Source organism: Schistocerca cancellata, chromosome 4 (genome assembly GCF_023864275.1).
Source record: "Schistocerca cancellata isolate TAMUIC-IGC-003103 chromosome 4, iqSchCanc2.1, whole genome shotgun sequence".
NCBI lineage: Eukaryota > Metazoa > Arthropoda > Insecta > Orthoptera > Acrididae > Schistocerca > Schistocerca cancellata.
Genome location: NC_064629.1, coordinates 908352465 through 908371255, shown reverse-complemented (window position 1 = coordinate 908371255; position 18791 = coordinate 908352465). Strand labels below are relative to the sequence as shown.

At 38.4% G+C, this 18791-nt stretch overlaps 1 protein-coding gene across 2 annotated transcripts in view; it reads right to left on the bottom strand.

The window, feature by feature from the left end:
* LOC126185078 (peroxisomal targeting signal 1 receptor) overlaps window positions 1–18791 on the bottom strand; it is a 237663-nt gene that overhangs the window by 174731 nt on the left and 44141 nt on the right. For both annotated transcript variants that reach the window (XM_049927863.1, XM_049927864.1), the window contains exons 2-3: window positions 10104–10258; window positions 7691–7993 (exon numbers count right to left, since the gene is read on the bottom strand). In XM_049927863.1, the coding sequence (XP_049783820.1) occupies window positions 7691–7993; window positions 10104–10256 (456 nt within the window). In that variant the 5' untranslated portion in view covers window positions 10257–10258. The remainder of the gene's footprint in view (window positions 1–7690; window positions 7994–10103; window positions 10259–18791) is intronic.

Below are 18791 nucleotides of genomic sequence, written 5' to 3'. Positions count from 1 at the left end.
TAAAGTAAAATAGTAATCATAAGAAGGAATAAAACACGGAGGGAAGGACGAGAAAGAAAGAAGTTGTGCTGGTAATGTTCAATACCAAAGAAAGACCACTAAATAAGAAAAATACCTCTTCATGGGCCGCATGGAGGAGGCTTTCCTGATGACCCAACAGCTGCTTCCCCTGGCCTGGTATAAGTTTATAGATGACATCTTTGTGGTCTGCACTCATGGTGAAGAAACACTCCTTAACTTCCTCCATAACCTCAACTCCTTTTAGAATCTGAATTTCACTTGGTCCTTCTCCAAAACCCAAGCCACCTTCCTGGATGTTGACCATCTTGTTGAAGCTCACATCCACACCTCTGTCCATATCAAACCCACAAACAAACAACAGTACCTTCACTTTGATAGCTGCCATCCATTCCACATCAAACGTTCCCTTCCCTACAGCCTAGGTATTCGTGGCAAACATATCTGCTCCAGTGATGAATCCCTCAACAATTACACCAATAACCTGACCAGTGCTTTCCTCTCCCGCAACTATCCTGCAGACCTTTCCACAAACAGATCTCCCGAGCAATACATTCCTCCCCGTCCAACAACAATGTTCCTACCCCCAGACCACACAGAAGCATCCCCCTTGTCACCCAATATTATCCTGGCCTCGAATACATCAACAAATTACTCCGCCAGGGATATGACTTTCTCGAGTCAACCCCTGAAATGAGATCATCCCTTGACAAAATTCTCCCCACACCACCCAGAGTTGCCTTTCGTCACCCCCCTAACCTCCGTAACATCCTTGTTAAACCCTACAATATTCCCAGACTACCTTCTCTACCCAGCAGTTCCTACCCCTGTAACCGACCCCGCTGCGAAACCTGCCCCATGCATCCCCCCACAACCACCTACTCCAGTCCCACTACTGGTAAAACATACACAATTCGTGGCAGGGCCACGTGTGAAACTACACGTCATTTATCAGCTGACATGCCTGCACTGCACAGCCTTTTACATCGGTATGACAACTAAACTGGCTGAGCGCATGAACGGACACAGACGAACTGTCCGCCTAGGAGATGTCCAATACCCAGTAGCGGAGCATGCCCTCCAGCATAATTCTAGGGCCCTAGGAACCTGCTACACCGTATGTGCCATTTGGCTTCTCCCACCCAAAACCAGTCCCTCTGAACTGCGGAGATGGTAACTTGCACTCCAACACATCCTTTCATCCCCCCATCCCCCTGGACTGAACCTACGTTAAACAACCTCACTCCCATTTACTCTTCAGTCTTCTCTTTCTCTTTCCTCTTTAGCCATTCACGCATCTTTTCATCCTACATAGTTGTGTTTATCTTTATACTGTATACCTCTTTACTTCTGTATGCATCCTCCTTGGTTTGAAGCTGGCACAGTACTTACAGTAGAATATCTTTGGCTTCCCTCTGACAACCATGCCTCTGTCCTTGCTACCCTCCCTGTTTTCCTTTCCCTGTTGCTTCATAACCTGGGTTGTGAGTAACTGAATCCACTTTCCTTTCTTCCCTTTCTTTCCCCTCTCTCCTCCCTGATGAAGGAACATTTATTCCGAAAGCTAGGAACGTAAATTTTCGGTTCTATTTTTTGTGCATCTATCGGCTGTACTGAGCTGAGGTAAGTACTGGCCAGCCCCTCTATCTCTTTGCTAGTATTTGTTTCACATCTTTATATGAGATTTTCCATTAACCATTTTTGTAATATTTACAGATTTAAGTGGAAATATACATAAATTCTTTCCATAAATTTGTGTGTAATATGTTTTAGACTATTATGAGTGATTATTTTATCAGAACTACTAAAAATATTAGTTTGAATATAATAGAGGGAAACATTCCACGTGGGAAAAATATATCTAAAAACAAAGATGATGTGACTTACCTAACGAAAGTGCTTGTAGGTCGATAGACACATAAACACAAACATACACACAAAATTCAAGCTTTCGCAACCAACGGTTGCTTCATCAGGAAAGAGGGAGAAGCAATTGTACTGTGATTGCTATAATATTGAAGTTTTGAGTGGATGTAAAAAGTACAAATTGGGATAAAAATGTCATTGTTTATTCGAACTAGTCATGATAGAAAATGCTAAGCTCAGTATGTTAACCAATAGAGAATTAGCCTCTTATAACAACTGTGTGGCAAAAGTGCTGTGCAACTCGGCACCAGTTCACTGTATTATGGGAAACTGTAGTTGTTTTTCAGTAAGCAACCCAATAAAACGTATACTACAAAATGCATTTGATGATAATATAATTGAAAGTATCACCTTTCGACAGTGGGTCTCAGCAGACAAATGTAACTTGGAAACAATGACCTCATCGGAGTTCACTGAGTATTTTCTGAAGAACTGACCATACTCCATGATTTTCTAGCCAAGCAGTAAAGCTCTTTTGCTAATGAAGTCCTGGAAAACTTAAATGAAGGTGAATATGTGACTTCTCTGGGAATTACACTTTCATGATCCAAGATGAGGCGCAGAGTTATCATTGGTCAAGTGATGATGCAACAGTGCACCACTTTGTAGTGTATTACAAAGGAGAGAAGAAAACAGAACATATGATCTCTGTTGTAATTTCTAACTTTTTGTACCATATCATCATAGCAGTCTACTGTTACGAAAAAAGCTAATTCAATTCATAAAACCAAAACATAATTTGGTAAACTTATGTTTCCACAAAGATTTTGACACTGAAACGTTTTGTTTCAGCAGTTAAAAGCATCACATCTGCACACTTTGAATCTTCAACACAGGAAGAGTACACTGAAACTGAAAGATTTCAAGAATAGTGCTTTAGTCTGTCTGTTACCATCACAAGGGGATACACTTCTATACCAACAGCATCAAATATATAAAAAATATTGGTAAATACTTTTTCAGATACAACAGAATTTCCTGTTGAAACAGTTAAAAAAACTCCGGAGTAAATAGCTTTGTGGGATATTAATAGCTACATTAATGCCATATAGAACAAGAAATGGTGGTTAGTGAATACTTAAACAAAGGATGAAGGCCTTTATGAAGTTAAAAGCCACCTTCCTTCACCCAGTTGACCCATCACTGTCTTTTGCAAATCTTGCAAAATTTTGTATTCTGTGAGTATTTGTGAATGATGTTCTTTGTAAATCGAACCTAGTAACACCAACAGTAAGAATATATAAAATTCATGAGGATGTTGTAAAAACCAATGCAACACTTAAAAAGAAGTGAAATCTTAACACACATACTGCATGCATCAGGTTTCATAAATGACCTGTCAAATGTATGTGGCTATCAGTAAATTTGAAAGTATGCGTAGATATATTAAGAATGAAGTTTAAAACAATAAATTTTACAAAAATGTTATTCTTTAGTTAAATATGTATTTTTAAAATTGTGTAAAGGTGTGAACTCTTGACAGTCCCATTTTCACTTCATGAATTAGTTATCATTAAAGTGAAGTGTTGCATATAATTTTTGAAGAATTTTGAAGATGTGTTTTTTGATAAACTAAAAATTTAAATTTGAAAAACAATTTTCGTCTCAAACCCATATTGCGTTTATATTATAGGAAAGCTCATGCGAAATGTTACAAAATTGATTTCAATTTGTTGTAGCAACTCTCAAAATTAAGGCAGTAGGGCATTTTTTGGTGATTTTTGACAACTTCACACTGCCATATGTTCGAAAGGGGCCAATGTATTTTAATAAAATTGTAGGCTACCCCTGTGCTCGATTTCATCAAAATCTGTGATGGGCAGTAAAAGCACTGTGTTGACTTGACATTGAATGACTCTCACCTACGTTAGGATCTGATTCCTAATCCACAAATAGTTCCAAGTTTTCATCAAAGTGATTATATCCTTTGATAGCAAATTATGATGGTGTAAAGAAGTAATACTGAGATTATTTTAGTTGGCACACAAATTTGGACCTGAAAAGTGTTTTGCTAAATAGGTTGTGAACCACACTAGTTAACAGGCCACTCTCATGTTTTAGGTGTTATGTAAGTTTATATTAATCATGTTTCTTTATTATAAAAATAGTTTGTCTTTATTTCTCAGGCTGATCAATAATGAAAGTGCCTTCCAAAGGATGTGTAGTAGTATGTAACAGTTTGAGGGTCCCCCACACTTTGGACAGTGTGTACATTATTATTCAGTCTAATTTCATTAAAGAACATCATGATTAAGCTTTACTTGCCTACTAGAAGTGCCTTTATGTATAACAACAGATTCAGGGCCCCCATGGGTTAGTTACTGTGTGGTTCAAAAATCAATCTTTGATGATGATGATAATGATGACGACAACAACTTGGTTAAAATCTACATGTTTGTACATGACCTAAGTTTGATCAAAAGTGCAGTGGCACATCATAAAAGATTACAGGTCCCCATATGCTAAAACTGTGCTAATCATTAGTCTATTATTGGTATCAAAGAACATAAAGGTCTCACTTTGTCAGCTAGTATATGATAGTGTAATGAAGTTTATTGCTTTATTCATGCCCATCAATAGATGTATACAAGGTGATAGTAAATGATTGATGGTGCTATTGTATTCTCATCTGCATTTTTAAAGTAGAGATAATTAAGAACTTAGTTTTCATCCTTGAATTGTAAAAGTCATTAAGATTTGTTCTAACCAACTGTACTGCTTGATTTGAAGTGGTGGCCATTTGTGTTTACATGGCCACATACAGTTACTATAACGATCCTGGTCAGAAGCAAGAGAGGACCTTAAGGCTCTAATCTGGCCATGATAAATGATCAATAAATAAATAATCTGAAGAACATTGATTTGAATTCCATTATTGTTTCATTGTAATCTTTTAACAGAAAACTTTGTCAGGGAAAGAAACCCATAAAAATACAAAGGTAAAAGTACAAAGAAGGGCGACTTGTTTCGTATCATTGCGAAATACGGGAGACAGTGCCACAGACACGATATGTGAATTAAGAGTGGCAATCACTAAAACAAAGTCATTTTTCGTTGCGACGGGATCTTCTCAGGAAATTTCCATCACCAGTTTTCTCCTTCAATTGCGAAAACATTCTGTTAGCACCCACCTACATAGGGAGAAATGATCATCACGACTAAATAAGAGAAATCAGGTCTCACACCAAAAAGATTTAAGCACTCGTTTTTCCCAGGCACCTTTCGAGTGTGGAACCATAGAGAGAGAGCTTGAAGGTGGTTCATTGAACCCTTTGCCAGGCACTTAATTGTGACTAGCAGAGTAATCATATAGATGTAGATGTAACATTACTTGGTTTGCCATAACTGCAACTGTTACTTATTACAATAATATAAGTCATAACACTACAAGCACACCAGGTCAGTGTTTTAAGTTGTGAACAGGCCAAGGCATAAAAGTGAACAGTTGTTGACTATCTGTTGCAGAATGGACAATCTTACAGGTGAGTTTTTCTTTAATGGCACAGGTATTACAAGTGATATGGAAAGAGTGGACAATATTAGGAGAGTGCAAAGCAAAAATTTTGGTGAGTGTTCTAAGGATGGTTATGGAACTTATGAACCATATAACAAGGAGAAGGGGTTACGAAGTGGCACATGTCTGACCTAAATGTTATAAAAGTTACATATGGGATGTAAATACTTTGATGGGGTGGATAAAAAATCTACTCACCAAGCTGCAGCAGAACACACATATAAAAGAAGGTTGGAATTAGGCAAGCTTTTGTAATCAGAGGCTCGTTCAAGCAGAAGGGTTGAAGGGGAAGGAAGAGGAGTGAAGGAAAAGGACTGGAGAGGTCTAGGAAAAGGGGTAGATTTCAGGAAAGTCACCCAGAACTGAGGGTCATGGGAGAATTACTGCATAGGATGACAAGGATGTTTCTTAGTTTTGTACATCTTTCATTGTCTTGCCTGTATTTTTCACCACCCACCTACCACCTCTGTTATGTACAATGCACTTAGCTTTTCACTCTTATTAACTAACACACAATGTTTAAGCATATTCTCATGTCTTCCATCTTTAAGCTCTGAGGTTTTCAAATCTTGTCCAATGCAGCCCCCAACAGTAAGTCTTTCCTTCTCATCCTATGCGGTAAGTCTCCCCTGACCCACCCTTCTGGGTGACTTTCCCGAAATCTATCCCTTTTCCTAGACCTCTCCAGTCCTTTCCCTTCACCCCTCTTCCTTCCCCTTCAACCCTTCTGCCTGAAGAAGCCTCTGGTTCCGAAAGCTTGCCTAATTCATACCTTCTTTAATATGTGTGTTCTGCCACCAAGTGATGAGTAGATTTTTATCTATCCAATTAAATTATTTTGTTAAAAACTGATTGTTCTCATTGTTATATGGAATGTAAAGCTTTTTGAGTAGTGTGGTAACAGCAGTCGGTGGGAGGTGCTTATTTCACAGCATGGCTCGATAAAATCTTAGCCCTTGTGTGAAAGTTCCTCGAGTGATCCATGACAGGTTAGTATTGTGTAACAACACACACAGACTTCCATTTATTTTTAAATGAGTCAGCAGTTCTTAAGATGGCTACAATAGCACATTAAATCTAATTGTGCACCAGGTACATGAAGTAGTTGAAAAATGTCAAACCAGTGGTGCGACTGGCTGAGCACTATGTATCAAATTTGTCAAAAACATTTACAATTGGTGAGGCTGCAAAGGAGTGAACATTTCATGTGGAATGAGTAGCAACTGTTGCTCAATGGCAGTCATAGTATGAACCACAAGGAGGTAATCACTGTCAGTGAGGTGAAAGTCAACAATGAAGAAGGTGAGATGAGATTCAGAAATGGACCCATTGAAACAAAACTCAGATCTTGGAAATTCAATATAATGTTTCCTGTGAGACCAAGTGGTAAAATTTGCGTCAATGTATTATAATACAGAGGGCTGAATCTCTGAACTCCAGGAAAACTCTCAACATATTTAAAAAATAATAAAATTAAAAACTGAAGAAGTAGAAAGGGGGACCATTATGATTTCCATGACTGACATATATTTAATGTCTGCTTCTCAAAGATGAAATGATTATCAGAGAGTTTAATGTAGAAGTTTGATAAAAGTGAGATGGAAGGATGTCGTGGATTTCCTTTCAGGTAAGCCCTCGCTGAGGAGATGGTTGACTGTAAAGTGTTTACCAATTATATGAACTCTAATCCAATGTCAACTATAATATTTTGATACATTCTTTCATCCAAACTACATACAGAAATTTGGGTAGTAAACACAGATTAAATCAGTGTGCCTCATTGTTATTCAAACTCTAATTGAAGTCTTTTGCACATGAATACAACTGTTTGTATGTTGGCTTTTGTTCTGTGCCTACTCTGGTATCAATTTTTCCTGCCAATAATGTGTGTGCAGTGCTGCCAATGAATCTTACTTGTTTTCCATACAATTCATAAATATCTTATTCACTGCAACTTGGTTTCATTCAACAAATACTGCTGATATGACATTTACCTACTCACAAACTGAATTAGGTATAATTCACCTTAACTAAGGGATTAGCACTTTCGCATGTAATGATAGAAGTGTAGCTAGTAAGTGTTGATTTTCATAACATGAACAGAAATAATAAACCATCTTCCGTAGGAGAAAAGTGAGAAAAAGACAAATCCCACATCACCCCCTTATGTCATACACCTTCAGTACTTCCTTAACATTCATACAAAGTGCAAACCTAGAGTTAACTACTCACATCAAATTGTTTTCCAGATTCAAGATATTGTTCAGCCCAAATAAGATCTTCACCAGGAACCCCCACAGGATCATCTGCTGCCAATTGTTTTTCAGATGCAAGAAATTCTTCAGCCCAAATAACATCTTCACCAGCAATCCCCACAGGATCAGCTGCTGCTAGAACGGCCACTCCTGGAGCTTGAATGGGAGCATGGTGACTGACAGAAGATTCAATCTCCCGCATTTCTTCCAGCAAAGAATCCATTCTGAATGATTTTGGAGCACTGTGAGCAGCACTTTCAGCAAGAAACTGATTAACCAGCTGCAATGAAAATACAAAAATAAGGCTAAACTCAAGTGCAGAAGCAAAGCTGAACAGTAAATTCTGTTATTTTAACACATGTTTCACTTGTATTTCACAGACGATTTGGTACACTGAAAGGTCAATCTACATAAAAAAAAAAATAGTTTATAATAGAGGGAAACATTCACGTGGGAAAAATAACGATGATGAGACTTACCAAACAAAAGCGCTGGCAGGTCGATAGACACACAAACATACACACAAAATTCAAGCTTTCGCAACAAATGGTTGCTTCATCAGCAAAGAGGGAAGGAGAGGGAAAGACGAAAGGATGTGGGTTTTAAGGGAGAGGGTGAGGAGTCATTCCAATCCCGGGAGCAGAAAGACTTACCTTAGGGGGAAAAAAGGACAGGTATACACTCGCGCACACACACACACACACACACACACACACACACACACACACACACACACACACACACACACACACACACATATATATATATATCCATCCACACATACACAGACACAAGCAGACATTTGTAAAGGCAAAGAGTTTGGGCAGAGATGTCAGTCGAGGCAGAAGTAAAGAGGCAAAGATGTTGTTGAAAGACAGGTGAGGTATGAGTGGCGGCAACTTGAAATTAGCGGAGGTTGAGGCCTGGCGGATAACGAGAAGAGAGGATATACTGAAGTGAACCATTACACCAACAACCTGAAAACAGCTTTCGCATCCCGCAACTACCCTCCCGACCTGGTACAGAAGCAAATAACCAGAGCCACTTCCTCATCCCTTCAAACCCAGAACCTCCCACAGAAGAACCCCCAAAGTGCCCCACTTGTGACAGGATACTTTCCGGGACTGGATCAGACTCTGAATGTGGCTCTCCAGCAGGGATACGACTTCCTCAAATCCTGCCCTGAAATGAGATCCATCCTTCATGAAATCCTCCCCACTCCACCAAGAGTGTCTTTCCGCCATCCACCTAACCTTCGTAACCTCTTAGTTCATCCCTATGAAATCCCCAAATCGCCTACCCTCTGGCTCCTACCCTTGTAACCGCCCCCGGTGTAAAACCTGTCCCATGCACCCTTCCACCACCACCTACTCCAGTCCTGTAACCCGGAAGGTGTACACGATCAAAGGCAGAGCCACATGTGAAAGCACCCACGTGATTTACCAACTGACCTGCCTACACTGTGAAGCTTTCTACGTGGGAATGACCAGCAACAAACTGTCCGTTTGCATGAATGGACACAGGCAGACAGTGTTTGTTGGTAATGAGGATCACCCTGTGGCTAAACATGCCTTGGTGCATGGCCAGCACATCTTGGCACAGTGTTACACCGTCCGGGTTATCTGGATACTTCCCACTAACACCAACCTGTCAGAACTCCGGAGATGGGAACTTGCCCTTCAGTATATCCTCTCTTCTCATCATCCGCCAGGCCTCAACCTCCGCTAATTTCAAGTTGCCGCCACTCATACCTCACCTGTCTTTCAACAACATCTTTGCCTCTTTACTTCCGCCTCGACTGACATCTCTACCCAAACTCTTTGCCTTTACAAATGTCTGCTTGTGTCTGTGTATGTGCGGATGGATATATATATATATGTGTGTGTGTGTGTGTGTGTGTGTGTGTGTGTGTGTGTGTGTGTGTGTGTGTGTGGATGTGTGCGCGCGCGCGTGTATACCTGTCCTTTTTTCCCCCTAAGGTAAATCTTTCCGCTCCCGGGATTGGAATGACTCCTTACCCTCTCCCTTAAAACCCACATCCTTTCGTCTTTCCCTCTCCTTCCCTCTTTCCTGACGAAGCAACTGTTGGTTGTGAAAGCTTGAATTTTGTGTGTATGTTTGTTTGTGTTTGTTTGTGTGTCTATCGACCTGCCAGCGCTTTTGTTTGGTAAGTCTCATCATCTTTGTTTTTAAAAATATAGTTTCTTGTAACAGAGAACAGTGACCTCAGATAGGCCATTATGTAAAGCCTGATGGTAAAAGTTATTTAATTAGAGCTAGAAATAATATGGTACAGACTGACAGATATGTTTAAAAGTTTACAAATAAGCCATAAAGGCACAAACATTCAAACAACTATAAAATGTCAGTTTTGATCTGGGTGTGAGTACCTGTTCGGCGCTAGAGATATTACCACCTGCATCTTGGAAAGGGTGTTCCACACCAGCATCCCTAAATGCTTTATCATGAACAAAGTGTGATGAAAATTCTGCTGCAGCAGCTTCTCTGCTGCAGTCTGCTTCCACTAGGTCTTTCAGAGACATGCCTGAAAATTAAAATAAATATATATTTTATAACAACAACATCATTAGTGTACAGCTAAGCTGTGAAAGGTATTCAAACATATATTCAAATTACAGTAAACACAGAAAATAAAACTCATTTTTATTTTACTATAATTCACTGCAAACTCAAATGTATTCACAATCCATACATGAAATTAGCTTTCAAAGACATAGAACAACTCCGTCATTATTGCCACATTTATTCAGTTTCATATTCCATAGATTAATAATAATAACAATAATAATAATAATAATAATAATAACATATTTATTCAACACTGAATAATCAAATACAATCACTAGAAATAATGTAATTCCACGACATCATACAGATTATTTTTCTGAATATGCCAGTTTACAAATTACAAACTAAAGATTTGTGTGTAATAATAAATTTTGCATTTGTTAATATACAAATAACAATTTACAGGTTTTTTTTACCATTAGATCATTTGTTAATTACCTAAAACTACGAGTCTTGTGTACTTAAAAATAATTTTTCATAGTGATAAAGAACTCATCAAGAAAATAAAATTGATTTTCATTCAAAACTGTTTTTAGTTTGTCTTTTAATTTACTAGTAGGAATAGCTATGAGACTTTTTGGTAGATGACGATGTTGTGATCCTTGTAGACTACCTGTAGCCAGTATGTGCTGATACCTCCCAGTATCTCCATAATGTAATGAAAATTGGGCCAGTGGCGAATGATGATAAAATCAAGTATCTCGTAGTATTGTTTACAGCCTTCCAGGTCATGTCAGCAGCTAAAATTCTGCATACACACTTCTTGCAACGTTAACTCGCAGTGGTAAAAAAAGCAACACAGGTTTCGACATGAAAAGTCTGACCATTCCCTTGTTAGACAAAATTACTAGTTGGTGTGATGAATGGCAGCTAACTCTAAATGTGGAAAAATGTAAGGTAGTTGAGTGGGAAGAACAAACCTATAATGTTTGGATACAGTATTAGTGGTGTCCTGCTTAACACAGTTAAGTCATTTAAATATCTGGATGTAACGTTGCAAAGAGATACGAAATGGAACGAGCTTGTGAGGACTGTGGTAGGGAAGACGAATGCTCAGCTTTGGTTTACTGGGAAAATTTTAGGAAAGAGTGAAAGGAGACCACATAAAGAACACTTGTGTGACCTACTCTTGAGTATTGTTCCAGTGTTTGGGATCTGTAACAGGTCGCACTGAAGGAAGACATTTAAGCAATTCAGAGGTGGGCTGCTAGATTTGTTACCGGTGGGTTTGAACAACACGCAAGTGTTATGGAGATGCTTCAGAAACTCAAATGAGATTCCCTGGAGAGAATGTGATGTTCTTTTCGAGCAACACTATTGAGAAAATTTAGAGAACTGGCATTTGAAGCTGACTGCTGAACGATTCTACTGCCACCAACATATACTGCACATAACGACCATTGAAAATAAGTATAAGAAATCAGAGCTCATATGGAGGCATACAGACTTTCAGTTTTCCCTTGCTCTATTTGTGCATTGAACAGGAAAGGAAACGACTAGCAGTGGTACCAGATACCCTCCACCACGCACCATATGATGGCTTGTGGAGTATCTATGTTGATATAGATGTAATAATATTGTGGGGAAACTCATCACTCAAAAAGTAAGTATTAATTGCATAAAAATGGGCAGTAAGAATAATATGTGGTGTCCACCCTCAACCATCATGTAGGTACCTCTTCAAGAAAATAGGCATTTTAATGGAACAATCAAAATACACATATACACTAATGAAATTTGTCATAAATAATCCATCACAATTTGAGAACAGTAATGCCAATACCGACAACACTAGAGGAAAAAGTGGCCCCTTTATTACCGATTATTAAATTGTCAATGGCTCAGAATGGTGTTCAACATGCACCAACAAAAACTTATGCTGATTTGCACAATACTGCAAAATATATGATACACAGCAATGCAAATTTTAAATCTAACCTAAAATCATTTCTCCTGGTCAACTCCTCCTATTTCATGGACAAATTTCTATTTTGTAAATACTGAAGTCTTCTTACTTAACACTTTATTTCCAAGATTGCAGTTGTTTGTACACTGATGACTAGTTTCTGCAAATTTGAATTGCCATTTTCAAATCACATTAGTATAATCAGTATCATCAAAAACAACCATTATAGGTAGATTCTTTGTCGGAATCAATAATAATGTTGCTCATAGTACAAGTAATACTATGTAAAGTTCCATGGCAATTACATAAATAAAATGTACATCAAATGTTACAAGTTGTTGATAGCAAGTACATTTAGTCATTAACATGTTAGACAACAAAACATCCCCATCAACAGATGGAGGAAGACTGCCATCCAATCTTAAAAGATAGGCTGAAGAAAGGCAAACCTGCATCTCTAGCATTAGTACAGTTAGAGAAAGCCTTTGACAATGTTGACTGGACTGCCCTTTTTGAAATTTTGAAGGCATCACAGGTAAAATACAAGAGGCAAAAAGTTATTTAGAAACTGGACAGAATTCAGGCTGCAGTTTTAACAGCAGGAGAACATAAAAGGAAGCTATGGTTGAGTAGGGAGTGAGACAGGGTTGTATCGTATCCCCTTTGTTATTAAAGCTGTAAATTGAGCAGGCAGCACATGAAACTAAGGAGAAATTTGGAAAGATAAAAATGTCTAGGGATGAGAAATAAAAACTTTGACGCTTGCCAATGACGCAGTAATTTAGCCAGATATTGCAAAAAGAGCTTGGAAGAGCAGTTGTACAGAATGGATAGTGTTTTTAAGACTTATAAGATGAAGATCAACAAAAGTAAAGAATGTAGTCTAATTAAACCAGCAATGCTCTGGGGGTATTATACTAGAAGATGAGACACTGTAAGCAGTTGATGAGGTTTGCCATTTTGGTAGCTACATAACTAATGATGGTCAAAGTAGACAGGAAATATAAGCCAAACTGGCAATAGCAAATAAACAATTCCCGTAAAAGAGAAATTTGTTAACAGCAAATATAAATCTACACATCAAGAAGTCTTTATCAGTTCCAACAAGAAGAGAGAAGCTTTTGACATATGGTGCTACAGAAGGATGCTGAAGATTAAATGGGTAGATCAAATGATTAATGAGGAAGTACTGAATCAAACTGGTAAAAAAATGAAATTTACAGCACAACCTGACTAAAAGAAGGAATCAGTTGATATGGCACTTCCTGAGGCATCAGTGAATTGTTAATTTGGTGCTGTAGGGGAGAAGAGTGACACAAAGAAAGAGAGAGAGAGAGAGAGAGAGAGAGAGAGAGAGAGAGAGAGAGAGAGAGAGAGAGAGTGTGTGTGTGTGTGTGTGTGTGGGGGGGGGGGGGGGGGGCGGTGGGGCCATGTGCGCACCTGTGTGCATGCATAGGAGGGGAAGGAGATTGGGGGAGAGGACCAAAAATTGTAAAATGACACCTAGGCATGATTGCAGTAGGCAGGTTTAAAAGGATGCATAGATGGAGAGGCTTGCTCAGGGTAGACTAGTGTGGAGAGTTGTATCAAACCAGTCTCTGGACTGAAGAACTCTACAACAACAGATTCGTAGATGTACTGTGATGTTGCAATTTTAATCCTCAACTCATTTCACAGATTTTTACAATGATCCTCATTACTGCTTTTAGTTATTATACTCATTGCTGCTTTTAGCTATTATTGTCATGCCCATTTCTGTAGCTTCAACTTTTTATCTGTATTTTGTACACTTGGTCCCCAAAAAATGTTACCAAGGCTAAGGACTGATTGTAGATAAATGCTGGCATCAGTGTGTAACAGCAAGTGCCTCACAGTTACGCACTATTCCTAAGAACATACACTAATGACAGTCTCATTCCACTTCATCTGAAATTCAGTATTCATCCATAAAAAAAATCTGTGTTAGAATATCTACAGAATCATCATCTACAGAATCATCATCTACAGAATCATCATCTACAGAATCATCATCTACAGAATCATCATCTACAGAATCATCATCTACAGAATCATCATCTACAGAATCATCATCTACAGAATCATCATCTACAGAATCATCATCTACAGAATCATCATCTACAGAATCATCATCTACAGAATCATCATCTACAGAATCATCATCTACAGAATCATCATCTACAGAATCATCATCTACAGAATCATCATCTACAGAATCATCATCTACAGAATCATCATCTACAGAATCATCATCTACAGAATTATCATCTAAATATAATATGAATGTATTATTATTTTCTTTCATGTAGACTGAAATTAATGCTGTTTGTCTTATTTATGTTAAGCGTTCATTTGTTGCTCATAAACCACCTGTAGACTCCCCTTAGGGTTTTATTTGCTTTTTATAACAGAATTTCTGATGTTTTACCTGTAATTACAATGTTGCTGTAATCTGTAAAGAGAACTTTTCCCCATATCTAACAAAAGTGTGGAAAATCATTGATGTACATCAAGAACAATAGTGGCTATAAGAAGCTATCTTGAGAAACTTCTATACGACAGTAAAATTCATTTTTTAAAAAAGTTCTCACCGCAACACAGGAAAGAAGGAATCAAGCTGATAGTATCCTAACACTAATATATCTTTCTGCAGACCAGAACAATTCAAATTGATTCACACCACAGTGAACTTGGGAAATTGAACTAGTGAAAATACATTTTTCTTTATTATTTTTAAAGTTATCAATCACAAAACTAACACAAAACAGTAAAAAAAAAATTCCTTAACTCTCTTAATATATGCACTGCCCTTTAAGAAATATAAACATGTCAGTAACTTTTTTAAAAACTGTCATAAATGGCCAGTTTTCTAGCCTACGAACCGGCCTAAATGGTTGGACTTTGTGTATTAATATTAATGTCAGCATAAATACGACAAAATAACTATCATAATAAGTGGATGAAAAACAAACAGATAACAATGAATTAAACTGTGAACTTTTTCTATGTTTATTTCCACTCATGTAAAAGTCATGGTAAGTTACACATAGAACATTCCATCAAGCATACAAACTTTTGACTACACAGTATATCTGCAAAATACAAGAAGTAAGGTACAGGTATCACTTCCTGTCAACAGGAAAGTTATCAGAGATGCAGCACAAGCTCAGAATGGAAAAGGTTTATCTAAAACAATTTACACAAATAATTGCTCAGAACACATTCTGTTCGAGAGTTTGTTCTTAATGCGGCTGCTGGAATCTGCTTGGTAGCATCCAATAACTGCACTTATTTTTGACATGAATAATAGAATGTTTTGTTGCAGTGTGAGTATCCACGTGAAACATCTTTTATGAACCAAGTGAACACACTGCAGTAACAACAGTGGTATGAACCTCTGAACTGTAGGCTGTCATCATGCATCTCGCTGCACTGCTCCCTCTTCCAAGACACTGTGCCTCATTAAACATCAATGTAACAAATGCTGCAGGGGCTCACATTCAAATAAACAAAGCTTGCAGTTTAATTTATCTCAATACAGGAAACCTCACAAGACCCAGCCACTGAAAAGTTTGACAGATTGATAGTTCTTTCCTGATTCAGTAGGTGGTCATGTATGGCTGGTCTTAGTTGGGAATAATTTGTCTGGTAAATTCCGATTAATGAAAGACAAGTTTCACACAGAGGCTTCACAACAGTTGCTCTTTCTGCAGACCATTCACAGATTAAACGGGACATGGTGGTACAAAATACCCTTTGCTACAAACCATAAACCATAACACGCCTTGAGAAGTGTAAATATTAACTGAAATCTTTCATCTGATCAACCATGACATATTGCTTATGTGATCTTATAACTTGTCTTTTGGGTAGGCTGTAAAGGGCAGTCTAACATGAAAAAGAAGAACAACTTTTCAACATTTAGGAAAGTAGTTAAGAGATATACAAAATTATGTACTAGACACTTTGTTATTCCTGATTTGTACACATGATGTTCTGTGTCATTTATCATCAGAAGCAAAGTTGTTTGTGGATGAAACCAGCCTTTTTATTAAAGCAGCTTTTAACAGAAAAATGTCTATCACAACAGAAGAAGCAGTATGATTAATTAGAGATAGTAGCATGGATGTAAAAAACATGAAAGTGATGTGGATGAGATTTTAAGATATAATAAAAAAGTGCCAGAATGAATATAATGTTGGAGTGCATGGGTGTAATAGCGCAACAATAGATATCATTTTCGTTCATTCTTCATTACTAGAGGGACACACTGTTAACGAAAGTGTAACTGGCCTTTCGGATCACAATGCACAAATTTTAACACTAAAAGGAATTTTTGTGCATGCACACAGAAATGTAATTCTGTCCACAGCACTTCTTGAAGAAAGCAGTCTCTCTCTCTCTCTCTCTCTCTCTCTCTCTCTCTCTCTCTCTCTCTCTCTCTCTCGTGTGTGTGTGTGTGTGTGTGTGTGTGTGTGTGTGTGTGTGTGTGTGTGTGTGTGTGTGTGTGTGGAGGGGGCTTTTACAAAGAATTATATCGTAAATTTAACTATAAACTATTTAGAATGTTAATCCAGTGGCAACAGAGACTTTTTTAAACCTTGTTAAAGAGTGGGCAGTGACATGAAGTTTATAGTGCAGATAACAGACAATAAATATAATGCTTTCCTCAACGCAATTCAAAGTTGCTTTCCATTACAGTGTTTAAAACAGGGTACTGGCACTAACAAGCAAGGCAACCTGGATGGCTGACTAACAATAACCAAGCTGCAACAATCCATTATACGCAGTATTTTAAGGTGCTCAAAAATGTCATTAGGAAGGCAAAAAGCATGTTGTACGCAAATAGAATAGCCAACTCTCTGTATAAAATTAAACCCATATGGTCAGTCATGAAAGAAGTGTCAGGCCAACAGCACAAGGTTGAGGATATGAAGTCAATAATTAGTAAAGATGTTTTTGTTACAGGTAAGTCAGATACATGTACAGTATTTAACAATCATTTTCTGTGTATATCAGGGTAATTAAATAAAGGCTTAGTTTCTACAGGGAACCACACATTTGTAACACTCTTAGAAAATGGCTTTCCAAGACTGAAATAAATCTCCATGATACTGACAAGAGGGAGACTGAGTCAATAGTTAAATTACTGGAGACTGAAGACACTTGTGGAAATGATGGGGCATTGAAAAGAATACTAAGCACTGTGCTGCATATACCAGCCCAGTATTTAGCCACATTTGTAATTTTTCCTTCAGGAATGGTCAGTTTCCTGAAATGACTGAAATACTCAATAGTAAAACTGCTTTATAAAAAAGAACAAAAGGATAATGTAGACATTTTAGTCTTATTTCTATGCTATCAGTGTGTGTGTGTGTGTGTGTGTGTGTGTGTGTGTGTGTGTGTGTGTGTGTGTGTGTGTGGCACCCAACGGCGACGTCATCAGTGCCCTTACACTTATAAAAACAAACGAATGTGGAGATGAACTGAAAGTGTTGTACACGCATGCACTCAAAATGACCAAACAGTCACTCTGTATCACATGCACCCTCACATGCATTAAAACCAATTCGGAGGGAAGAGAGCCAACCAAGAAATTAAAAGACGGAGAAAACAAAACACGGAAGAACTAAAACAAAAGCTCAGGGAAATGTGACTGGCTGACCACCTACTAAAATCTAGGATGAGCCAGCCAGTCACCCTTTTAAGAACATCTCCCTACAATCTTATTAAAAACATTGGACAATTCACAAAACTTTAAAACCCTAACCACATTCTGTGATTCTTCAATTTCCCCAGGCGTATTTTATGACGAAATAAATCTCAGGTGAACAGCCTGGTATGAGTGTGCATAGGACACAACATTTCGGCAATCTACCACGTTGCCATCATCAGGTGCGCTGATGTACTGACCGACGGTGGGCCCGTTCCATGTATATATAGGACAATCCCCCTCCCGCTCCTCCCACAGGCGCTTCCTATGAGTCGGTGTGGTCCGCGTCCCGCACGCGGTCCAGGTACAGCGTCCATTCTCCCACCGTCTGGGCGCTGCATCCTAGGTCTCCTTGTTCAGGAGGGTCTGCCACCACCGCTCTCATTATTCTTCCCTCCTTTTCCGAAGTCAGTACACTCTGGGAAATATCCTTTTTCTTCTTAATCCGGGTGATTGCGGGTTCCCACGCCTTGCTAAGAATGTAACCGCTGTCACGATTTAGTTGTGGCTCCCTTACTCTGATCTCTATGGCTTCTTTGATGACACAGTCCCAGTATTTGGAAGTCTGCGTCAGGACTTTGGTTTGGTTGTAATCCATGCTGTGGAGTTCAGACAGGCAATGCTCGCAATTGCCGATTTACTGGGCTGTTGCAGTCTAGTGTGCTGTTGATGTTCTCTGCATCGGTCCTCAATGATATGAATGGTCAGGCCTATGTATACACTACCGCATTGTCAAGGTATCTGATAAACCCCTGATTTACGTAGACCAAGGTTGTCCTTGACCCTATCAAGAAGGCTCTTGGTTTTGCTTGGAGGACGAAAGATGGTTTTCACTTGTCTGTGTCCTATGCA